General features: G+C 34.9%; 3 protein-coding genes across 13 annotated transcripts; 2 read left to right on the top strand and 1 right to left on the bottom strand.

The window, feature by feature from the left end:
* Positions 1-3,434: 3,434 nt before the first annotated feature.
* On the top strand, positions 3,435-4,109 carry LOC109187377 (beta-1,6-galactosyltransferase GALT29A-like). Its single transcript, XM_019337564.1, has 3 exons — positions 3,435-3,555; positions 3,629-3,930; positions 4,035-4,109. The coding sequence occupies exons 1-3, from the start codon at positions 3,435-3,437 to the stop codon at positions 4,107-4,109; spliced, it is 498 nt and encodes a 165-aa protein (XP_019193109.1).
* A 1,244-nt stretch (positions 4,110-5,353) lies between these two features.
* On the top strand, positions 5,354-8,730 carry LOC109188452. 11 transcript variants are annotated; one of them, XR_002055425.1, is made up of 6 exons: positions 5,354-5,878; positions 6,045-7,107; positions 7,615-7,622; positions 7,707-7,925; positions 8,015-8,062; positions 8,366-8,730. XR_002055425.1 is itself a non-coding variant. In XM_019339143.1 (4 exons), the coding sequence occupies exons 1-2, from the start codon at positions 5,445-5,447 to the stop codon at positions 7,093-7,095; spliced, it is 1,485 nt and encodes a 494-aa protein (XP_019194688.1). In that variant the 5' UTR covers positions 5,354-5,444; the 3' UTR covers positions 7,096-7,107; positions 8,015-8,035; positions 8,416-8,730. The 11 variants fall into 11 exon arrangements, 3 of the variants coding, with proteins under 3 accessions (XP_019194688.1, XP_019194687.1, XP_019194686.1); XR_002055424.1 differs by having other exon boundaries at positions 8,350-8,730; XR_002055423.1 differs by having other exon boundaries at positions 8,266-8,730.
* Positions 8,731-12,044: 3,314 nt separating this feature from the next.
* On the bottom strand, positions 12,045-13,311 carry LOC109187291. The gene is made up of 3 exons (XM_019337464.1): positions 13,031-13,311; positions 12,649-12,854; positions 12,045-12,551 (listed from the first exon to the last, which is right to left on the bottom strand). Exons 1-3 carry the CDS (start codon positions 13,118-13,120, stop codon positions 12,287-12,289), a joined length of 561 nt encoding a protein of 186 aa, XP_019193009.1. The 5' UTR covers positions 13,121-13,311; the 3' UTR covers positions 12,045-12,286.
* Between the last annotated feature and the right edge of the window lie 548 nt (positions 13,312-13,859).

The following is a 13,859-nucleotide window of genomic DNA, read 5'->3' as shown; positions in this document are numbered from 1 at the left end:
ACAATTTTTATAATTATTTTTTTGTTATATTTCCCCCACCACATTTCTTTCCAAATAATAGCATATAATGCAAAATAATACGGAGTATTATATTGTCAAATATAAAATCAGATCTACTACATCTCCAAATTGCAATTCTTGAACAGACCCTATTAGTAGAACCAATTTTTTTTTTAACATGATAAATACTAATAATAATTATGATTATAATAATTGAATTATATTTCTTTAATTATTAAAAAAAGTCAAAAACAAAAAATAAAAAGGCGTAATTCGTAAAGTCATGGTATTCATGAATTGGAAGTTGGAACCCAATTCTTTGTATGATTAGCAGTTCCAGGATGAATTAATTAATTAATTAATGGAGGGGCAATAAATTAATGCCAAATGCGTAATGTGTAACGTGACCATGATTAAAAATAGGGACAGACAGGCCACGTGGCTTGATTCCGAACAGGCTGTTTGAGCCCCGTAAGTAGGCATGCCATTAATTAATAATTGTTTTGTAAAACAGAAATAGAAAGAAATTTATTAAAGAATGATTTTGCCCCCTCATATAATTATGTCTCAATTCTCAAATTGCAAATCATAACGTACCACTCCTTATTCACACTGTACAATAATGCTAACTCTAATCATCATTATTGATGTTTGATGGAGGAAATTTCTTTGCAATGGGGTTTAATATATAATATATAATAATAATAATAATTAACTTATGATCTTAAAAGCTAGCTTACAGACTGCATTCACATGTTTTAGCTTTCTCATTTTAATCCACACAAATTTGTTAAAATTACTTACTAATAACACCTTACACAATTACAAATTACAAATCAGAATAATAGTTTACCTTCCATCATAAACCCTTAAATCATTCCATTCTTTATAACAATATGTTATTATGAAAAAACTAAAAATCAACCTTAATAAATCTTATGCAATTTGAGTTTAAAAGTATAATTTTTAATATTATATTATAGAGTGCATTTTGAAATAACTCCTAAAACTTAAATCATAAACCTAAACCATAAATGTTAAACCCTAAATAGTAAAAAGTAAATTTATAAACCAAACTAAAAAGTAAAACACTAAACCATACCATAACTCTAAAAGATGAACCCTAAGTGCATTGTATTTCTAAATAGGTCAAAATGCACAACATAGCGTTGCAACGTGTATTGTATAGTGTTAAAAATGACACTTTTAAAGTTTGAAAATTTTTCAAAAACCACTGCAATTTTTCTCTCATTGCTCTAAAATTGCTAGATACGACTAGATGGACACTTGAGATTGATTTTTAATTTATCAAAATGAGAGTTTGTCTTCATTAACCCCAAAATAAGGAATATAAAAAAAGGGGAGAGAAAATGGTGGTTTTGGTCCATTAATTATACATATATTGTAGAATTGGTCAATGGATTATTACCATATACAAATTTTCTCCTTTAATTATGTGTAAAATGACAATTTTAGTCCACCACTAACAAATTATGTTAATATTAATAATGCATTTTAAATTTCCAAATTATTGAGGGACACCTCAATAATTTTTTATTTATATCATTTTGTATTAAATAATTAATTAATTATTGAGTTTGATACACACATTTTTTTTGCCATTGGAGTATAGCTAAAAAATAACATTGTACTTCAAATTCTCAAATTATTGAAAGACATATTAGTCATTTCATAGAGTTTTTTTTTTTTTTTTTCAAATTTCCTCAACTAAATCTTTATATATACTGATTCTCTTCCTTTGTAATCCACAATTGCTAGTTTTCTAAGATTTATAAACATGTATCTGCTTATCTTTAGCTTCAAATAAGTTAAATGTCAATTTACTGGTAAAAAATATAGCGGTTTAACCTACTTTGTATAAAAAAGATTGAAATGTCTTTGTATTTAATGACATTTCAACGATTTTATTGATGTGAGACTAAAAATGGTCACACTACAATAATACTAGGACCAAATGATGATGTGCTAATAAAAAGTACTAAAAATGGACGTTCACCTATAAATCTAGGAAGAAAAATATAATTAACTCAATATTTTTAATAGAGAATCAAATAATTTTTATTCCCCTTCATTTCAATGTATTACGGAGTATAAAATTTGACTTGTTGATTCATTGAACATGCCATTTGCCTTTTTTTTTTTTTTTTTTTTTTTTTTTTTGAATCGAATTCTTATAGTTGGGTCTGTTGTGATCCTTAATAAACTTCTATGTTCTTGGGCTTATTGTTGGGTTTAGGCTAAGCAAGTCAATTTCAACAATAGTTATGCTGTGCAATCAAATGCACCATGCGCATGGTGCATACGATGCAAAACGACATTGTTTTGATTAAAAATGCGCGTTTTATTTAAAAAAAAAAAGATTCGATTCTCGGTAATAACATTATTGTGGATATATAGTTATGAATTTCTGGATATATAGTTATGAATTTATGCAATGACGGACCCAGAAAAATGGTTGAGTGGGGGCAGAGTTCAAATAATAAAAATGTCTATAAGTTTATAACAAAATGTTAAGCATCAAGACCTTCTGCAAAACATTAAAACAAAAGGGATAACTTAAAAAAAAAAAATAAATAAACAAACAAACAAACAAAAACACTTAAGAAGTTAGTCATAAATATTGTTAGATATGAATGAAAAATAAAACACATCAAAACTTTATAAAAATACTTATAACAAAATATGAAACAAAATTTATTTGATAAAATAATTATAATAGAAAACACATTATAAATTACACATCTCATTATATATATATATATATATATATATATATATATATATATATATATATATATATATATATATGTGTGTGTGTGTGTGTGTGTGTGTGTGTATGTGAGAAAATTGTGTTCAAGCCAAATGAAACATTCGAACACACGCCCTTATTATTCATATAGAAGTATATATATATATATATATGTGTGTGTGTGTGTGTGTGTGTGTAAAAACTGTGTTGAAGCTAAATAAGATTACAGAGGATTCGAACCCACACCCTTCCTCAAGGAGACAGGCATGGCTTACCATCTAGGCTAACACATTTTCTTTCAATTTTTGCTATTTTCTTTAACTTATACGAAAACTGTGACTATATATATGTATATATACAGAAAATTTCAATTTTAGTCACATGACTATAGGGGCATTGTTAATTTCAACATCTGACTTTCAAAAGTATCAATTTAATACCTTGACTATTTAATTTTTGTCAATTTTGGTCACTCCGACCAAATTGACGGTCAAATTTGACCGGAAAATTTTAATCTAACACTTAGTCTATAATCTGAAGGGCAAAAGCGTCTTTTGATCATTTCTCCTAATTTTGAAAATATGGTCCGAATTAAGCACCATTTTTTCCGGCGAAATAGTCAATCGTAGGGGACGCTTTTCGGTATTGCTATGTTCAGTCAAGAATGGGGAACCCATTTGCGAAAATGCCCCAAGTTGTAGTCTTTAACGACACCCTTCTCAAGTATGCGAGCATGGATATTGGGGAGCCTCAGTTCAGTAAGGAGGTTGATGAGCTGTTAAGAGGTAATTTCAGAACCAATGGTCGCCATAGATCTTTCTTGTCTTCTGGTAGATATCATATTGACCTTAAAATCAGGTCAGCTAAAGGGATGCCTTTACAGCTCCGGTCCCCGGAGTTTAACCTGCTCTGGCCTCTGGCTGAGCTTCCGGAGGTATTTGCGTGATTGGTTTCGTAATAGGAAGCTTCAGACTGATTATATGATTGGTTTGGTGCATGGAGTAAAAGTTTTAATTGATAAGCACAATGGGAAATCGAAACTGGAGAAGGAGAGGTACAGTTCTTGTGCAATTGTGGGGAATAGTGGGATTTTATTGAATAGTGAGTATGGCAAGGTGATTGATGGCCATGATACGATTGAAGAATGCAAGAACTGGAGGGTTTGAGAGGAATGTGGGCTCAAAAACAAGTATTTCCTTTGTAAAAATATGGTCCGAATTAAGCTCATCAACCTCCTTTCTCAACTGAGGCTCCCTATATCCAGACTCGCATACTTGAGAAGGGTGTCGTTAAAGACTACAGCTTGGGGCATTTTCGCAAATGGGTTACCGATTCTTGACTGAACAGAGCAATACGGAAAAGTGACCCGGACGAAAAGCACAAGAATTTCCGGCGAAATAGTAGAAAGGATCAAAAGACGATTTTGCCCCTCAGATTATAGACTAAATGTTGGATTAAATTTTTCCGGCCAAATTTGACCGTCAATTTGGCCGGAGTGACCAAAATTGACAAAAATAACATAGTCAAGGTACTAAATTGACACTTTTAAAAGTAAAGTGCTGAAATTAACAATGTCCCTATAGTCATGTGACCAAAATTGAAATTTTCTCTACATATATATATACAACGGTTATATATGGGGTGGGGGTGGGGTGTGTTGGGGCAGCTGCCCCCATGCTAGGTCCGCCCCTGAATTTAGGGATATTTAGTTCATTCATTGTGAATATTTAGTTCATTCATTCTAGATATTTACTTCATTCATTCACTGTGGATATATAGTTATAAATTTCTGGATATATAGTTATGAATTTCTGGATATTTAGTTCATTCATTGTGGATATTTAGTTCAATCATTGTGGATATTTAGTTCATTCATTCACTATGGATATATAGTTATGAATTTGTGGATATATAGTTATGAATTAATGGATATATAAAAATGCTATTGCCGGAAATCGAACTTGATTTCTTTTTTAAGTGGGACGCGCATTTTTTAACCAAAACAACATCGTTTTGCATCGTATGCACAATGCGCATGGTGCATTCGGTTGCACAACATAATTTCAATTTCAATCCCTCCGTAGATATCTATCTGAATCCATTTCGCATGGAATAAGTTATTTATTTATTATTATTTTTTTGAGTGACAGTGGATCGTGGGTCGGAGTGGGTGTTAAAAAATTAAACTCGTGGTTGATCAGGTTGAAAAAATTAAAGTACATTATTCTAACTCATAAAATATATTATCTTACTTCAGAAATTTTATTATTTATCAGATAAAGTATATTATACATTATTCTAATTCATAAAATACATTATTCTAGCTAACATATAAATTATATTATTCAAATTCATAAAATACATTATCTTATTCTATAAATTTTATTATTCTAACATATAAAGTATATTGTTCTAACATATAACATATATTATTCTAACTCATAAAATATATTATCATATTTCAGAATGTTCTTTATTTTAACACATGTGCAGAATAAGAAATTTTTTTAATATCAAAATAATATCGTTTTGGATTATGGTCCACAAACCAGCAGGATATAAATTGCAACCTCGATTTAAAATTAAAAAAAAAAAAAAAAAAAAAAAAGGAAAATCTGTTGCAGAATGATTTGTAGCAATCTTCGCCATAGCTGAGAGAGACCGAGACGCAGAAATGGAAGGCGCGAATTTTAGGGGAACCCACAGATGGAAGAAGAGAAGTTCGGTTCAGTCTCCAAGATCTGCACTTCTCACTCTTCTCATCTTCTCCTCTTTCATCATCCTCTTCTTCTACTTCAGACGCTTCGTTTCCCCCACTCAACTTCCACTTTCCCGGAATTCTCCCTCGTTCCTTCTCCAACGATGCGGCTCCTCCTCCAGGGGGAAGTTCATCTGGTACGCGCCCCACAGTGGCTTCAGCAACCAGCTGTCCGAGTTCAAGAACGCGCTTCTAATGGCTTCCATTTTGAATCGAACCCTCATTGTGCCTCCCATTCTAGATCACCACGCCGTTGCTCTCGGTAGCTGTCCCAAATTTAGGGTTTTAAGCCCCCCTGATTTGAGATTCGCGGTTTGGAATCATAGTATTGAGCTCTTGCGTGATTGCAGGCAAGTCAAAAATTTTAGGAACTCCGGATCTTGAGTTCATATTCCCATTCTGCTAATAATGCTTATTTTGATGCTATGCATTGATGAACAATATAACTCTGTCTTTTATAGAAGGGCAGCTATATTAGGCTAGCTGTTTAATATGTTGATTATTGTCTGGTTGCAGATACGTTTCTATGGCAGATATTATTGACCTTTCAGCAATAGTGTCTGCTTCAGCTGTCAGTGTTGTGGATTTTAGAGTGTTTGTGTCTGAATGGTGTGGTGTGAATCTGGATCATTTTTGCACTGGAAACCAAAATGCCCAATCTTCTATGTTACAAAGGCTAAACGAATGTGGGTCTTTGCTGTCTGGGAAATCTGGTAATTTAAATAGTTGTTTATATGCTTTAGAGGAGGATTGCAGGACAACAGTTTGGACATACCAAAAAGATGGTGAAGATGGTGCTTTAGACTCATTTCAACCTGATGAGGAACTCAAGAAGAAGAAGAGAATTGCCTTTGTTAGGAGAAGAAGAGACGTATATAAGACCCTTGGTCTGGGCTCTGCTGTTGATTCTGCCAAAGTTCTTGCATTTGGAAGCCTTTTCACCTCCCCATATAAGGGATCAGAGTCACACATTGATATCCACGAAGCTCCTAATGATAAAAGGATAGCTTCCTTCATCAAGAGGATTGAGTTCCTACCCTTTGTACCAGAAATTCTTGATGCTGGAAAGAATTTCGTTCTCAAAACAATTAAGGCTCCTTTTCTTTGTGCACAGCTTAGACTATTGGATGGGCAGTTCAAGAACCACTGGAAAGCTACTTTTCAAGAATTGAAGCATAAGTTAGAATCTTTGAAACAAACTGGACCTAACCCTATTCATGTGTTTCTAATGACTGACCTTCCCATGTCTAATTGGTCTGGGAGCTACTTGGGTGATATTACAAAAGATTCAGGTATCAAACTGTTTGTCCTTAAAGAAGATGATGAGCTGGTTAGAGAAACTGCTAGGAATGTTGTGAAGGCAGGAAATGGGATGAAGGTTGGGTCTGATTCAAAGTATTCCATCAAAATTCGGGAAAATCAGCATGCTCAAACATTACCTGATGTGCTGTTATACATAGAGGAAACTGTATGTAGCTGTGCTTCTCTTGGTTTTGTGGGAACTAGTGGTTCAACTATTGCAGCGAGTATAGAGTTGATGAGGAAGTTTGATATATGTAATAGCTGAAATCTTTTTCAGGTATATAGCTGACATTACCTTGATTCTTGTCATTTTTGGAATGTATTCCATTTGCTGCCTGAATGCCATGCAGACAGCAGATATCTCCTTAATTGGAAAACAGAAACTTGTAGAGTGAACCTGTATTATTTTTTGGCGGAAGTGAACATTGAATTAGTGGAAACTTTCTTACTGACACTGTTAACTATACTAGAAGATACCATATCATGACTGTTCTAAAATTCTTATTTTAGGAGAATGGGTTAGCATTTGCCAGTTCAGCAAAGGGCTTCCAGAAATCAGTTGCTTTTCTTAGTAATTTCTTGTGCTTTATTAAATGTTTGGCAAAAATTTCAGGGAATTATGAGCCTAATGAAACATCACTAACTTTTAATAGTTATTTTCCTTAAAAGTTGCTTTCATGAGTATCTTTTAGCTAATTATTGATGGTCAGCTTGAGTTCACCATAATATTATATCGCCCTTAGCCCCTTATTACCAAAGCTTTTGTTAAATACCTCTATCACAGGATGCATGATTTTGCTGCTTTACAGCTACTACTATTCAGGAAATGAAGGATCTTCTGGTAGGGTAAGGAATATATACAAACTTGTTAGATAGATCTTGCCTTATTTGGCTGAAAGTAGTCTAAAGTTGTTTGAAGAGCGCCGTGGAATTAAGCAGGAGAATCAAGAATGTGATTTGATATGGCCAAAGTCCCCATGCTACATTTGGCATCTCATTACGGATGTTGAGGGCTGTTGTTCTTCATAGTGCTATACCTCTGGAATACGAGTTCTATATCCTGTCAAGATGATGCTTTGGTTTGACATTTTCAATGTAAGACTGTAAGTTAATCTTTTCACATTGATCTCTGATTGACTTTTGATGTCTTGATTTTGTTGTGAAAGTGCTGTTGTTCTTTTCAGAATATAGACAAACTACAAGAAGTCGACAGCCCAGTTTTAATTATCCATGTAAGAAACATCTCTTTCCTCAATTTTATATATATTTTGTTACATTTGTGATGATTTTTTTCCTCGCTCCCTAGTTATTTACATATAGCCTGCCAAGAACACAATTAAAAACTACAAAAATCATGAAAGGAAAAGCATCACAACTTATGGTTTGAGTCATTTGACTAATAGAGAGTAAATGAAATGGGAGATTTAGTAAACAGAGTTGGTGATAAAGGTAGGATTCTGGGATGGCAGTTGCTGCGATGTTACCTAACAACACCTGACGTTTTTGACCTATTGACTAGTGTAAGGACAATGTAGTATCCAGTCATATGATCTTAGTTCTTGAGCCGATTCTTTACTGTCAAGAAGAAGACATGTGCGGGTTACTAATTTGGATCAAGGTTGCTGAAGAAGAAAGCGAAGGTTGTGAAAGCATCTTGATTCATTAGTCATCTCAGTTGTATGCCCCTCCAACTGCTAAATCGATTCGAAGACATTATAAGCAATGTTTGAGCTTTGTCTGAATGATTTAGTGCATTGGTTCTCATTATCCATCTTGATCAAGTGTACCAATTAAATGTAGGTAATATTATGTTGTATGATGTGTCCCAATCCCCACAAATCTTTCTAGTTGTCTTTAACTTTGGAACTTTGTATACCATATATTTCAATATGAAACATCATAAGAGAATGTCTCTTGCAATTGTAATAGACTGCAAAGCGCCTGCAACTGTTGCTTACTTGCTTCACCCCCTTCCCTGGAATGTCTTGCTGCGATTTCTCGATAAACCTGAATAACAAAGAATTCATAAGATCGCGACCAAATCCTCAGGAAGAGAAGGAATTCATAAGAGCAAGACTGTCATTCTAATTCATTAGATTGCAATATACTGTCTGCATGGGTAGTTCAGTTAGTTCCTGAGTGATAGACTGTGGGCAAGGATACAAGATCTGACAGTCATAGTGTAAGAGTTACACCCAATGTGATTGCAATATACTGTTTGCATGGGCAGTTCAGTTGGTTTCTGAGTGATAGATTGTGGGCAAGGGTACAAGATCGAGCCTTGACAGTCAGTGTAAGAGTTACACCCAATGTGATGGGCTCTTTGTGAGCACCATGCACTAGTCCTCTATCTAATTAGCCAATGAGTCATTGTGATTTACTCTTCCACTATCCAGTTGGGGCCCTAGGGGCGAGAGAATTTTGCCTTTTCTGGGCAAGACTAAAGGAGCTTACTTAGAAACAACAATTAATTGGCAGTGGGCAACAGCTGCATGCTTCAGCTAAATCAGCCGTCAGTTCTGCATGAATAAACATTTGCAACATGTTCAGTCAAATTGAATAAACATGAAGGATCTAAAACACAAATGCATCAAAAATTGAATCAATAAAAAAGAGTACCTTCTTCTGGATTAGTAAATTTGCCAAGACTCTTAGCACATGAAACAGACATTCTTACTGCCCTTGCTTCAAAGGCTTCCAACACTGTACTATACTAGGCTTCAGCCAATGCTTGGCTGCCATGAAATAAGATTTTACATGTAAGTCAACAGCGTACCTATGCAAGCTGTGTTCTGGAAAAGCTAAAAAATAACTGTGTCATATTTTACTTGATGCAATGACAGTATAAAATTATCACAAAGAGAAAATTTTAATTTTGGTCACACGACTATAGGAGCTTTGTTAATTTCAGCACATAACTTTCAAAAGTGTCAATTTAGTACCTTGAGTATGTAATTTTTGTCAATTTTGGTCACTCCAGTTAAATTTGGCCGGAAAAATTTAATCCAACATTTAGTCTAAAATCTTGGGGGCAAAATGATCTTTTTTTATCTTTTCTCCTAATTGCCAGCCACCACCACTGGTACTCCTCCGCCGTGAATTCTATAGACGGCGGCCGCCATTCCTCTCCGCCCAAGCTTGTCTACTCTTACGACTATGCGCTTCACGAGTTTAGCACTGTGTTGTCGGATGGCGAACTTGAAGCCCTGAAAAAGTCTCCAGGATTTGTTTCGGCTTATAAAGACCGGAGCTTTGAGCTCCAAACCACGTACACGCCCGACTTTTCTGAAGCTTAATTCCAGAACTGGGCTATGGCCGGTGTCGAAGTTCAGAGAGGATGTGATAATAGGCGTGATTGACTCCAGCGTTTGGCTGGAGTCTAGAAGCTTTAGAGATGACGGTATGCCGGAGATTCCAAAGAGGTGGAAGGGGGTTTGCAAGGAAGGAACAGAGTTCAATTCTTCGTTGACGGTGTTTCCTACTTCGGCTATGCGTCGAGGACAGCGAAAGGAGTGGTGCCGCGCGCTCGTGTGGCGGTGTACAAGGTCAACTGGGATGAAGGAAGCGTCACTTCCGACCTCATCGCCGACATGGACCAGGCAATTGCCGACGGCGTAGATGTAATTTCGGTTTCCCTCAGTTACCGACACGTCCCTCGGTCAACACCAATTAAGAGAAAGCATAGAAAATACCAAATGTTATAGATTTTAGACTAAATGTTAGATTAAATTTTTTCGGCCAAATTTGGTGACAATTTGGCCGGAGTGACCAAAATTAACAAAAATTACATACTCAAGGTACTAAATTGACACTTTTAAAAGTTAGGTGCTGAAATTAATAAAGTTCTTATAGTCGTGCGACCAAAATTAAAATTTTCTCTTATCACAAATTATTACATAAGAGCATCCTTAGACAGTTAGACTAGCATTAATTTTTCCAATTTTCCAGGTGGATGCTTTTGGAAGTTAAAATGTTCCCTTGTCAGCTATCAACAAATGCTTACCTTGCAACAAGCTTGGTTGGCGTGAGCGCAAATTATGCCATGGAATCGTGTTCACCGAGAATGGTGAACACAAGACAAAACGACGTTGTTTTTAGGCCAAAAAAAAAAAAAATTTCGCGGATGTGGAGTTAACGGCGCGCGTTTGATCAAATTATGAATTTTCTATTATGAGATTATGAATTTTATGAAAATTCATAATCTCATAACAGAAAATTCATAATCGCATAACAGAAAATTCATAATCTCACAACTGAAAATTCATAATCTCATAACAGAAAATTCATAATCTTATAACAGAAAATTCATAATCTCATGGTTCCAAAGTGAATGTGTAGGCATGGTTCCAAAGTGAATGTGCAGGCATGGATTCATAATTTATTAATGTCCGTGATTTCGGACGGGAATATGTAGGCATGGTTCCAAAGTGAATGTGTAGGCATGAATTCATAATTTATGAATGTCTGAAATTATGAATGTAATGAAAATTCATAATCTCATAACAGAAAATTCATAATCGCATAACAGAAAATTCATAATCTCATAACTGAAAATTCATAATCTCATAACAGAAAATTCATAATCTTATAACAGAAAATTCATAATCTCATGGTTCCAAAGTGAATGTGTAGGCATGGTTCCAAAGTGAATGTGCAGCCATGGATTCATAATTTATGAATGTCCGTGATTTCGGACGGGAATGTGTAGGCACGGTTCCAAAGTGAATGTGCAGGCATGAATTCATAATTTATGAATGTCCGAAATCTTTGTTCACTTCAAATTAAAGTAAAACCGCAAAATGTGAAAATAAAGAAGAAAAGTCACGCAATTAATTAAAAAAAAAAAGAAAAGATAACGGTGTACTAACACCGTTAGAACCGTGTTCACCATTCATGGTGAACACGGTTCCATGGCATAACGTCTGTGGCGTGAGTGGCCGTACACTCTTATCTCTTAAAAAAGATCGGTAGTCCAAACTCCCCTTCATATAATAAAACCAATATGACCAACACTTGCCCCTTAATCAGCTCAAACTAAAAGACTTATAACAAGAAAAAAATGTTGAAAGACTAAAACTTTCTTATATTTGTATAAGTTAAATAGTTTATATAATTTAACCTGTTAAAACATTGTTACGGGTTTGAATTTCTTGGTGAAGAGAAGGTAAGAAATCCTGAAGAACGAACATTGCTTTTCTTATCAGCTAATTAATGCCAGACAAACACTCAATTAGATCTTGAAATTAGCAAAATGATGCCGTATATGTCCCATAGGAACCAAACAACATTCTGGCTCGTATTACATACATGTACACATATCAAACGCAACTTACAAGGTAAATTTATGCCACATACAGCATTAAAGAAACAAAAAAAAAAAAAAAGTATTATTAACAATGTTTCTCCAACTAAAGTTTCAATCAAAATGTTGTATAATGATGACACAGTAAAAAAGCTCATTTGTAGGCAGCCATGCCCACACTGGCTTCTCCAACGTAAGGTCCAACACTTCCTCTGGCTTTGGAGTAGGAAACATAGTAGAACTCCGAGACTATGGCAGTGAAGAACACAAAAGCTGCTCCTGCTCCAAACACCCCCTTTCTAACTGTCTCGCAGGATACCGGTTGGTCGTTGATTAGGTACGATGATCTGTACTTGGTGTGATAAGCATTCCTCACTGAACCAGCCAGCAGACATACCTCCGCAATGAAGAATGTCACCCTGGAATTCATTAACATCCATCTTTAGTTTTATTTCACAATACGTCTTAATTGTTGAGCATATATTATGTGCAATTCAACTATCAGCTTATATTTACCAGCAGATAATGAATAGGAGAACTGCACAAGCCCGTGAACCTCCGGGGCTCAAAGCCTTTCCAAAGCAGAAGCAGCGGCTGGCCACCATGATTAGAACTTGACTAGCCATTAGAAACAGGAAGGCACCCACACCAAAACCAGTTGAAATGTCAGAGTCATAGACACAGTAGCTGTAGGTCTGTTCCTCATCCATTTGGATCTTGGCCTGCAAGCGAACTCCAGTAAATTCAAGCTGCAAATCTGTCTCAAACATATCCCAGATTCCCCAGTAACAGAACAAGCAAATTAAATCCCTCAATTCTCATAACACCCCAATACAAGCAAAAGTTCAAGATTGAATCTTTAATCAGAAAGAAAGAAACATAAGAAGCGGATGCTTACAGTACTTCTTCTCTGCTCAGCACCAACGGCTAAACCAAAAGCAATAAGATCAAATACAAAGACAGTGATCATTAACACCTTGGAAGCCATTGTTGGAGAGAGGTTGAAGCTTCAGTTCCTCCCTGCCAAAGATCTAGATCTCTCTCTTCCTCACCGTAACTCACAGGTCCAGAATAGCTTCCCACTTCAGATATACAAAATGGGTTGCGTGAGCGAGAAGCAGAGCAACTAATAAAGCTTAAAGAATTCTAAAGGCCACCAAATATGGTGACATCTCAGCAGCCCGGAATCCATATATGTTGTTGCTTTCTGTAACCAACAAATGCTTTATTTGATTATTTATTTTTCCGGATGAGAAAAGTTTAGTGAAATATTAATTTTATTTGTTTTCTATTTTTGAAACCTTGGACACAATATGAACAATGTATAGTAGATGAACGTTGGATCAGAGTGTCGGTGGCGTCATCCTTGTGCAAAGGTCGTCAGATGGAACGGTGGATCTGCGGTACAAGATGGCAGTATAAGGCGTTAATTTGCAATTCTAGATTTATTATTAATTTTTATTACTAATATTATTATGTATTAATTTATCATATTTGTAATTAATACGTATCGTATCGTATTGAAATAAAAGAGACAAATATGTCGTGGTGGGAGGTAATGAATTTTTTTTGTTGGTTAGCATCTCATAGTCATCATCACATTGCTTCCTTAGTTCCTTTTGTTGTTGTTGCTGTTCTTTTTTTTTTTTTTTTCTTTTTTTTTTTCAATTAATTTTTCTTAATTTTTCATACACTTACTTTGATAAGGTTAATTATTGCATGAAGCC

Source organism: Ipomoea nil, unplaced genomic scaffold (genome assembly GCF_001879475.1).
Source record: "Ipomoea nil cultivar Tokyo-kokei standard unplaced genomic scaffold, Asagao_1.1 scaffold1421, whole genome shotgun sequence".
NCBI lineage: Eukaryota > Viridiplantae > Streptophyta > Magnoliopsida > Solanales > Convolvulaceae > Ipomoea > Ipomoea nil.
Note: the sequence above shows the minus strand (reverse complement) of the source record. Positions and strands in the feature narration are given on the sequence as shown.